Raw genomic sequence first — 11,419 nt, forward strand, 5'->3', positions numbered from 1 at the left:
TCGAGATTCCTTTTACTCTACCCCTAATAAGTTCTCGCAGCGTTCGAAGACGCTTCAGACTTAAAAACGATAATATCTCAAGACAGGTCGTAAAAGTACCCTAAATTGGTTGAGTTGCTGGAGTCAAAGCTAGGAGTACTGGTGGCCCAAGAACGATCAAGTCCTGGACATTTTTCATGTAAGTTCAAAATCATCATGGCATCTAGCTTTGCGTGGTTAAGCTCAAGTATTACCTTAGTTAAACTATTGTCATTCCTTATGACATAAATGATGAGGCTTTTTATAGAAGACGTTATTTCATTTCAATTAACTTTAAAATAGGCTGATCAGGAGATCTACACAAAGTACTCTTGTTTGTCACCTAGAAACTACTATTCAGTCTTTTTGCGTAGCATCAATGTTGATGGGCGCGAAAAAGTGGTAATTAATATTTGGAAATTACTAACAGTAGTTTTTTGCCCTTTTGTTCTTTTCCGTTTTCATATTTTTTAAACATTTGTTTGAATTAATATAACATTGCGGGTTACCACTACATCTGCTGCCTGGATGCACTTGGAGTCGAGTTTGATCGACATGACTGCACGTGGTCCGACCTGTCGTAGTCCTGGCAGCCAATCGAAACACACTACGCTCTGGATGACTCACTTATGACCAGAAGAGCGGTCATTACTCAGGCATAAGGCACCAGGTTACTCATAATCTAGTCTGTTTGTCAAACATGCCTTCCACGTTGCCATCGATACACGGTACACGAGATGCATAACTTCCAGGTAGACGACTTCCCGCCATGAGTTATTCGCTGTCTGATCTCATGCCTCTTGCCCATGTTTTGAGCCACTGGACGAAACTCCTATCGCCACTGCTGCAGTGATTGTCGCCGGCCTGTGAGATCGGATGCTCATCTGGTTGGGCGTAAGACAACACCAGACAAGTTGAATAAGCATAGTTTCCCACTTGGTTTTCTGCCGCTCCCAGGGCTCTGCCCTAGTTGTGCGCTTAAGCTAGTGAGCCTAAGTCGTTGCTGCTGAGTCAAACGACCTTACAAGTGACAGGTGCAACATTTTTTAGGAAACTATGCGAACTCAACGTTTTCGTGTGAAAAAAATGCCAAAACGAGAAAACTGGAAGAACCTTAACTAACCTGTCGGTGAGGCTTACAGAATTCCTCGATCATTTCCTAAAAATTTATTAGGCCAAACATGACAGACCACGGTTGTCTACCCTAGAAGCCCTACCTTCCTCGAGATGTATGGACACTTGTAGGAGCACCCATGCCATTGTTGTGGTGAGAACGCTTGCTCGATAGTTAAGTACATTGACGCATTCCGTTGTGCTGTATTTCGAGAGTTGAATAATTGATGGGGAGGAAAGAATGTTGGTTAGCAGACAAACAGGAATTGAGTGAGATTTAAGGAAGCCTAGGCAATGGGACCGATCTAAGAGGTTGTGCCAAGTCTCTCATGGATTCCGATCCCGGTTGGTGGTATGACCAGCGATACACTGCTTTGTGCGTTGTTTCTCAGCACAGTAAACACTTCGGAACGAAGAGGAGTACGAGCCGTTTCTCTGGAGGACTTTGAGTTAAATTAACAATCATCTCATAATCACATTTCTTACAAAATGCGGAATTTGGACAAAAAAAGGTGTTATCTGCTGACATTGTACTTGTGCCACTCGACAACCCATCGACTACCAGCCACTACTGTAGCTATATGTGCGATAAAATGGTCCAGCAATAGGCTTTATCACTATAGTTTGTATTAATTGTTCGTCTTACCATTAGCCTACTTGATTTCTATCCACTTTTGCGCTTAAATCACAACAGAGCAGCCCGACATGAGGACTGAATCTAAGCTTATTCATGCGATCCATCAACGCGCTTACCATCGCCGTCCGCAGCTGGAATCTTTTGATCTAAAGTGTGCGCGAATGTGTCTCCACTAGCGTCTATTTGGTCTGAAGCTCGCACATCGTCGATGTCTTGGTCCATCACAGGGAGGTGTGCAACAACTGACGTTGTCAATTTGAGGATTCCAAATCCCCATCCATTAATCAGTATCATCACCACCATTGCTGCCAACGGTGCTGGTCTCCTCTGCCGCTCTGCCACCTCACTCACCATTGGCACCAAAATTAAGTGAATTTCCGCGCTAACCCTTCTCCTCTTTCTGCCTTTGCTTTCGCTTTTAGCTTCTTACTCTGCCCAAAATCGACTTTACTCAGGACAAATAAATGAAGAGGTTATCGAAGAATTTGGGACTGGGCCTCTCAGGCAACTCTCGGCGTTATATAGTGAGGTCCCCAATATGACAAAGATGTGCCATTATGTGACCATCAGGAATAAATGCACAGTGGACACTTCCGTCTGCAATCTACCACATACAAAGGCAGCACAATCTGGGGATCAAATAAATGGTACCCAGGAAGTTTGCGCGATTAATGAACATTTCAATGCAAAAGCCAGTTCTTATTACGAGTCATTTTTTATGTAATGTGTAAAAGAAGTAAAAAAACAACAAATTTATAGTCTTGAAGGCGTAGCATATGTCACTCGTTAATATATGTGGCACTCATTCGCTTAGCAGTTTCCAAGTTGCTGTAGGTGCGAGCCAATTGTTGCAACACTTACGTTAAGTGCTACGCCCTGTTCTGCTAATCCCCAGTTATTTTGAACAAGAGCGACACGTGATTCCTCATAATATAGAATTGAAGATCTTCTTAAAAGTGATGCAGCATTGAATGCCCTTAAGCACACTGTCCAAACCACTTCTGATGACAAGAGATTCTGAATTTGCAAAGTGGACAGGAAAGGAGTTCAAAGGAAGAGTTAGCGGAGCGAACAGTAAACAACATGGCATCGATGGATTGACAAATACATACGTTAATACAAATTACAAGTCCTTGTCGTGCAATACGCCTTAGACAGCAAGAAAATTACGATCACCTAACATAGCCTAAGCAGCTTGGTGTGCGAACTTTGCTTGCTGATTTTAGTGACAAAACAGCATTGAGGAATGCCTAAAGCGACTCTTTTGTGACTGTGTACTCTCAATCAAAGAAGAAAATCATCAGTCCTTAATTTATTAAAAATGGCGATATGTTGGCCTAGTTGGCACGCTTGCTCTTCCATTCAGATCACCATTTCTACTAGTGAGATGAGTTTGGGTTGTGGTGGATGTCTGAAAGAGCTCGCCTCGAACGTTTTAGCAGTGGGGGCTCAGTGACTGCAATAAATCGCTAACTGGGTCTAATTTTAAACTTTTCGCTCTGACATGAGACTATGCTCACATTTTCCACTCATCTTCAACGAAATGCCGTAATTTCATTGGCCACTCTAAAAGGGTATCTCTGCCTTAATTATTAAACGTTTAAAGGAATCTTGTGAATAATTAAAGCATTTATTTGTGTACTTCAAGTATTGGCATTGGTCACTGTCGTGTGGCCACCGAATCACCCCCTCAGAACTCACTGCTTCGCCAAATGACTGCTCGCTGCCTTACAGCAATTTACCACCAACGCTATGAATGAAGATTTTTAAGAAATTTTTTGAACTTGTAAGAATAGTGTAGGCACCAAGATTCGAATGAACAAAGGGGTGGAGAATTGCCCACCCGATTTCGATGAGAGGAGTAACAATCTTGGAATTGATGGCATCAGCGACACTTTCACTGCAGTAATGGAGAATAGGGAAAATCTATCCAAGAAGTAGTAGCTAACGGCCAACAACTTTCGGGCTCTATTTATTCCAGGAGGGTATCTATGCCCGAATATTTCTAGTGGAAACGTTAGACACTATAGGAGGTCAGTTTAATCTTACCAGACGGAATATAAAACAGCTCTAAAACACCTCGACCTAGGTTACCTCAAATATTGATAACGAACACAATACATGTAAACAATGATGATTAAAAATATCATCAATTAGCTTGACCTTGCCCGTTAATTATTACACAGCACTTCCGTCCCACTAACACAAAAGTACTTGCGAGGAACGTCCATGAAGCGATGCGGGTTAAATTCCCACTACAAATAAACACTTGGATGACAACACTGAAGTGATTCGAAGACTACGAACAGACATGTTAATTGCAGAAACTTCAGATATAACCGGACCTGGAAATTTCGGTATCAGGTATGTTAATATAAGCCGTAAAGAGCGGATCGAAGTCTTTTATCAGTAATGAAATATCTTGAGCTACCTACCAATGTTCGCAAAACACATCCTTTCGTAACCCATCTCCAGTTCAAAATTCAATGCCACGGTTGATATTTTCTTTTAATGGTGAGGTGATGGAACAAACAAACCCGCTTTCGCAAAAGGCTTTCCAACCCTTCGGTAAGCAGTCAGTGTCTTTGCATGCAGGTTGTAAGAAATGGAGGAAGAGGGGGTAATGGGGAGCTGACTCGAGCTGTGAAGCTGTACAGAGGGATGATAGAGATGAAGGAAACACACCCGTGCATGCACAGGGAGACTGCGGCGAATAGACGGGAGAGAGAAAGAGGTCTCTCATGGAGGTGGGGCTGGCGAAGACTGGCTGACCAGACGACCCGAGCCTCTTCGGGTCGACCGACGGGCTCCCGACACTGCCGAGATGCTGTGCTTAAGTCGGCCCTGAGGATTGGACAAGTCAATAAGACGTGCAAATTAGATGGAACAGAGCCAAAGATAGCGGATTAACAGCAAGCGCTTTCTGGTGCATTCAGGTGAAATAGAAATGCTGGCTAATTTTACAGTTTCGGTGTGACTAGAGTAATCCACTCATACAGCAGTACCGTGTTGCCTCAGGCTTCGTGCCAGGCTGGAAATACGGTGAGACTATTGAGGTGGTAGTAACTTCAAGTGAAAAGGTAGCATGACCAACCAATTACTTAAACAACAAATAGAAATAAACAGTTTGAAAACAGCATGAATAATGAGTTGAAAAGGGACTAGACTGCACAGAACTGACAAGCAAATTTCATAAGCTGTCCTTGGCAAAGCATGAAAATTTGGGTTTGCTTGAAACCAGTCATTAATAGATAGAATACAAGATGGGTCAGCTTTCATGCCCTGCTCACTCGCTGGAAGTGTGACGCGCTCCAATGTGCGCATGAGATAGTCCAACCCGACGCTATGTGCAGGAGAGTCGTAAAGGTCTTGAAAACAACCTGGCACAGAAACCACCCTGGCAAGCCCCCATAGTAGTGTGCACATGGACACGCGTACGGGCACAAAGATGAAACACGAACGTTCCAAGTAAAAAGAGGAGTCAAACTCAGCGCTATTCAATCTTGCATTCCTCCTGATTTAAAGTCTTATTTACTGACGTAATACGTGAGTGTAATTTGAACACAATTTCCGCACCATACCCCTCTTGGCAGAAAAAAAGGTTCAGAAACACCTCTTAAGGCGGTGAAAATAGCAAATCACTCCTCCCGGAAAAAAAAACTTTTATTTCACCAATTTGACGCCCCGCGTACCCGTTTCCCTCAACAAGCACAATGATGAAGGCCTCATCGCAATAGCGCAGACATTAATATATGTGTGAAACATAACAATAGCGTTATGATAACTACATGGACTTTAAAAGGATGTGCCTTGAGAGATTTTATGTGCAAAGCCAAAGCACGCTCATTGTGACTTGATTAGATAGGTATTGCTATTTTGCAGTGATAGAAATCAATTTACATATCGTAGGGTTTATTTTAAATAAATGATGACAATTCAATACTCGCCTGACAAATGAGGTTATTAATACTTGGATTAATAGTTAAACCTAGTAAATTTACTGAAATAAATCTAATGAAATAAATCCTACAAGCAAAAAAGAGCCCCACATCCCTTTTGGTATTCTCTTTAATTATTCACACTTTCTACACGAAGCCATAAAACTAAACGCAGGAATGAAAAACAAAACACCGAGAAATAACCCAGAGGCCAGTGTGACTCAGAGGAATTACGACAGTATACAGGCTTCCCTCTTGCACAGAAAAGCAGTTAATCAAACCACGCGAAAGTGGAGGTACGAGAGCCCACAAGTCCAGATGGATTGGTGGCCTAGTTAACCTGATTAACATTTCCCAATGAGGTGTGATATTTAAAAAGTGATGGAAAGCGGTCATCAACGTTTCTTAAGAAGAATAGATTCTGCATGTGATTTGATAAGAAATTTAAACTGGAAAACAACTTTCTGTTAAAAAATCTATTTGTTCTATGGTTTTTCTTAGAAATAAATATTTAACCCCAATTTAAGCATTAAATGCCATCGAGGGGTTAAAGTTTTACGCAAGAAATAATGGCCATAACACCTTTGAAAAGGCACCATCATTTAGTGAATGGATGGAAAGCAAGCATGGCGTAAAATTCGACATGGTGAACACGCGGCGTCCAATGAAAGTTAAAAATTTTGACCAATCGGAGCAGAAAATACATCCAGATGGAGGGGATAATGTCGATCGAAATAACCGTCTGGCGTTCACATGTGTCGCTTCTGATGCGTTTCCCCCAAGCAATGACAAAGAGAATGCTTGCAATTACGTTGTATTTCGAATGATACAATGGAAAAGGTTAGTGTGCAAGTAAATGTGTTTGCTTACGTCTGCAAAAGTAAATAGCACGAGTGGTAAGAGGTTTACATTGCCAGATTAATAGCTTATAGACCAAATGCTAGTCTGTCCATGGGGACTCGAAAGTGGAAAGACATCGGCTTTCCCTTAGGTCAGCACGTGTCACGTTTATGCGTCTAAGGTCCGTACAACTAATGCAATGAGTCACCGATTAAACTTTTATCAGTTAAAATGTTGCAGCAGCGGTCGGGGGACATGGAAATGACCTGACTGAGGAATGGAGAAAAATCCTTACAAGAAAATATTTCCTTAGAATATGAATAGACAAAAAATACAAGGTTACCTGGAGGGTGAAAATAACCGTTGGTCAAAAGAATATCATTAGTTCATCTAGATCACAGCAGTTGACAAAAGACCCTTTATTTACCATAAAGCAAGTTATTCACGAACCAGAGGATGTTTGGAATCTGGGCAAAACGTATATGCCTTATACCAAACAATATCAAAATCGCAAGAGTACGTGTCGAATGCGTTAGAATATGGATGAAGCATTAATCATAATGCAATGAACTTATTAGCAAAATATGTCATCCAAGTTCACGAAATCTGGTTTAATGTTACATTGCATGCTAGGGTTTGGAGTAAGGGAAAGAAATGAACAGTGGGGAAAACAAATTAAGTACGAATGAAATAGACCACTAAGAAGGATACAGGTGTTCGCCTTTCTTCAAATAAGACTAGATACTATAGGAGGCAGGAAAAAAGATGACAGATAAAGCAGATCGGAGATCTCCAAGATCGGATAATTTATCATATAAGAGAAACGAATGTATCACTACTGCCATCAGAGGTACCAGGTCATTCAAAAGGTAAATGCATTAATGGAAGAAACTTTGCAACGAATTAGGAGGTACAGGGCACAATAGACTAGCACTTGTAACAGAATAAACTAGTCGTATAGTTTGCTGTTGAATTCGTTAAACGAGACAACTGACATCCGTCCTTTGCAAGCAGCCAGTCCCAGCATCTAGGTGTATTTTAGGAGAATGCGTACTTATTGTTAAAAAACATGTTTAATAAAGGTAATATTAACTTTCACTGTTTTTGACACTAGACTTTTCTCCGCAATTGCTGAGAAATTGCAATGCACGATAGACATCGGCATAAATGACAAGGCGGTTAACTATATGGGGTGCAAAGTAGATAAAATGCTTCTCCGGATAGATTTTGCGATGAATATAGTTAGATTTGGCAGACGTTAGTCGATATGGTTTTTTAGAATGCTGTGAAGAGATGCGAACCGCATGAGCGGAGGCGCTGATTTGACATGATCAACCAAGCTGAACTTGGGGAAGAAGTGCACGAAAAAAGGCACATCCGCCACACATCCAAAAGAAGATGTACACACACACACACACACACACATACACACACACAGCAGCAGTAGGCTGTACCAACAACAAAATACTGAGTGCACGTAAACAAATTACTCATGCAAATATACACATACGCAGACGAATACGTCCACAGCCAAATCGGAGATATGATCCCTTGGATCTTTACATGTTTGCGAATATGACAGGATGCTCCACTGCAGTAGACTCTTAAGAATCCCTCAGAACAGGCAAAGAGCAACACTTCCACTTTTCTGAGATGAGGCAGAGGGAGGAAAGAAACGAGTTTACGCACATCCAATGGGGCATTCCGAGTGCAAACACTTAGGAGTGTAGGAGGGTGTGTGTGGAGGTCGACGCAACACTTACCGAGCGTGCAGGATAATACGACAATCTGGTAAACGAAAATGCATTCTCGAATGAAACAGGAAAATTTTCGGCCCAATGATAAATTTATTAGAACAGGATAGTAATTATTTTGCAACCAGCTTTGCAACAGGAATCAGTTCACAAAGGACAGAATACATAACCTCCGTTCTGGATAAACTCATCTCAATAACAATACAGTTACGTGAATAGTATTTTTAAGAACATCAGCAGCTAAACCAAGTATTTCGTGTTAAATACGTTTGATATATTTCAAGCCAACCACAGAGTACCCGTACGTCTAACACGACTGCTGATACAGAGATAAGGGAATCCGAGGCATCATGATAATGACGAAGACCAACTCTGTGCTTTAGAATCTCAATGGATTGTGTACTGGATAGCATTCAATCCAGAAGGTGAGATGAGAGGAGATCCATCCAACGTCTCTAATCAGAGGCCAGAAAGTGAGCTTGAAATTTCCAAAGAAATAGAGAAAATAACGCAAGGGATCATTTAACAGAGGCGAGAGGTTATTAAGAAAGGGAGAGGAGTTCAGGGAAGAGGTAGCAGAGGGGTTTTAAACTGGCGCTGTCATTCACCGACAGTGGCGAATTTCTCACCGAGGCGAGTAAGCTAGCGCTGGGGCGGTGTTAGTGCCTTTACGTCTGTGCGTGTGCAGCAGCAGCAGCAGCAATGTGAATAAAAAAGGGGGGAGTTAGGGGAGTCATTCTTCACCTACGTAGACGGGTACATGTCTTCGCGGCCGCTGAAATGGAGGGTGAGGCTGCAAAGAAAAATGGAGGCTGGAGCGAGTTCATAATGTGAAAAAAAAGGAGGACACGGCAACTCCACTTGCAAGAAAAATTTCATGAAAGACAAATCACTTTGATCTGCCCTCGCCAATATGCGGTAAGGGATCACACTTGCATGTTAACCTATCCAAAGTGAGGTATGTAAAAAATCATGCGTTTTGATCCTGAAAAAAAAACGGGCACGACAAAAACATCACAAACTACCCACAAGAAATCGTTTAAAATGACGCGCACTTTGAGAATCAAAGGAACTGGAGGAGAAATTCGGATACATTAAGGAAATAATGAAATCTGGCAAAAGTTGATGAATAATGAAATGTATAGGGTTTAGCATTGAAACAGTGGAAGTGGTGCTGCTATAAAGACACGCAAATATCCCCGGAAAGGCTAGCCAGATAGTGAGGTCAGGTTTAGTTCGTGAAATTGGTACCGTCGGAGAGGTCATGCGGGTACAAAGTCATCAGCCAGATCATGCAAGCGAGATTTTGGATGCGGAATAACACCTAACAATTACCCGGCGACTGTGAAATTTGTTTCACTGTCCTCACCGCAGAACGCGGTGGGATGGGAGCAGGACAACGAGTCGTTGTCACAGATGGACTATCCGCAACAGGCTTTACATCGGCTCGCGAAGTACAAGAGTTCAGAGGCTCTGTATTCGAACGAAGGTAGTAGACGTGGGGTTTGGGCAGTTTTATCCCCTCCTTTAACAATGATAACAACATCGATAGATACTTTGCCATCCGTTTACCTTGATTTTCCGGCCAGGTAAGGGGAGATTAAGTCAAATAACGAGAAGAACTTACAGAATCTGAAGTGGATTTCCGGTGGTGGTCCCCCCTTGAGATATCCCCAGATTCAATGGCGTTGAATGAATCCGCATTTTGCGATTCCTCTTCTGTGAGTTCCGTTACGTTGTCGAGGGGAGCTAAAATAAATCATGGCAAAACAGTCAAGAGCTCGAAGCAAAAGTTGAGGCAGCTGATAACAACCATAGAAAGACATGATAAACTAAAGAATAAAGCGAATAGCTATGACCGGGACGACGATGTAGCAAACGAGTTAAATAGTCGAAGTCGCAGGCTTGTACGTAGACAAAGAAACGCCGAAAATCAATCTCGACTTTGTTGTCAAGAGCTGTGCCTGAACACAAGTCTATATGTTATCAAACTGATCGGTTGGCAGTGAATTAAAAAGCCTTGCATGATCCCATTGCAGTGGAAGGCTTTTTCTTCTTTGTATGTAATGAAGTTTAAAAAAATGACATCAGGGAGTTGAAGTGATTTGATGCCAATCACAAGTGCTGAGATGAAAGCAATCAGCATATGCTGATTCGTTTGGAGAACGAAATCATCACATTGAAAAGGGCGGCACAAAACGCCGAAAAAAATAACGCAGCAGACGATTGACGATAATAACACCTGGAAACTCAAATGCCGCCTTTCACCTTATATTAGAATGCTGTGTGGTACGTTTGGACTGTCTTTTCAAATGTACGTAAAATTGCGATAAACCATTCGCATTGATACAGGAATGTTGATTTATTACGATCGCCTAAGAAACAGAAGTATTTAACATACGATGGCTGCACAATAAATAGCACTCCAACGAAAGATGGGCATTGATCGACTCCCACTGTTCTAAACGAGTGAACAAACACAAGCGAACTCGAGAAAGAGCGTGGGGAAGGGGGTCATGTCCACACAAAAAGGGATTAATAAGCATAGAAACGAAGGCGTTTATACGAGAAGCCAACACGAGCAAACAGCACAGAATAAAATGTAAACTGTTCCTCTCAGTGCAGCAAGTGCCCCACCTGACATTAATCCAAAGCATACTAACCATAAAATACAAATGCACCAGAGTGGAAGACAGGGAAATGGAAGCAGCGATTATTGAAAAGCGCCTATAGAGCACGAGTGAACACACAACAGAAGATAAAATTGCTGCTCATGCATCCACGCATTAAAAAACCACAAAAATTGTCGCATAAATGATCACAGCATTGATGTTAGTGAACAGGTGATAGGGATCACGAGGTCCTGGTTACGGCAGACGGGACTACCGTAGATGTTCGCGGCGCAATAATACCAATAACGGTATCTCAACCAATAAGACCCAAGTGTCTATCACACAAATTACAAGTACCGTATTCAGTATTCCCAGTGAATTCACCATCGACTGAATCGGAAAAGTGATATCGCATTCCCATTGCCACCCATATCGGCCTCAAGTTTATAAGATTTGAAAATGAAGGTGGAGACATGCACGTCAAGTAGTATTTTGCAATATCTAACT

General features: G+C 42.0%; 1 protein-coding gene across 1 annotated transcript in view; it reads right to left on the reverse strand. All coding sequences in view use genetic code 11, as the record gives it.

Moving 5' to 3' along the window:
* Positions 1 to 3,496: 3,496 nt before the first annotated feature.
* The window catches only part of EGR_06446 (Receptor expression-enhancing protein), a gene marked incomplete at both ends in the record, with an annotated part of 10,622 nt that continues 2,699 nt past the window's right edge, over positions 3,497 to 11,419 (reverse strand). Inside the window, 5 exons of the mRNA XM_024495695.1 lie at positions 3,497 to 3,694; positions 4,405 to 4,612; positions 8,310 to 8,334; positions 9,045 to 9,093; positions 9,928 to 10,049. Of these exons, the coding sequence (XP_024349856.1) occupies positions 3,497 to 3,694; positions 4,405 to 4,612; positions 8,310 to 8,334; positions 9,045 to 9,093; positions 9,928 to 10,049 (602 nt within the window). The remainder of the gene's footprint in view (positions 3,695 to 4,404; positions 4,613 to 8,309; positions 8,335 to 9,044; positions 9,094 to 9,927; positions 10,050 to 11,419) is intronic.

This window comes from Echinococcus granulosus, assembly GCF_000524195.1.
Source record: "Echinococcus granulosus chromosome Unknown EG_S00057, whole genome shotgun sequence".
In the NCBI taxonomy this organism is placed as follows: Eukaryota; Metazoa; Platyhelminthes; class Cestoda; order Cyclophyllidea; family Taeniidae; genus Echinococcus; species Echinococcus granulosus.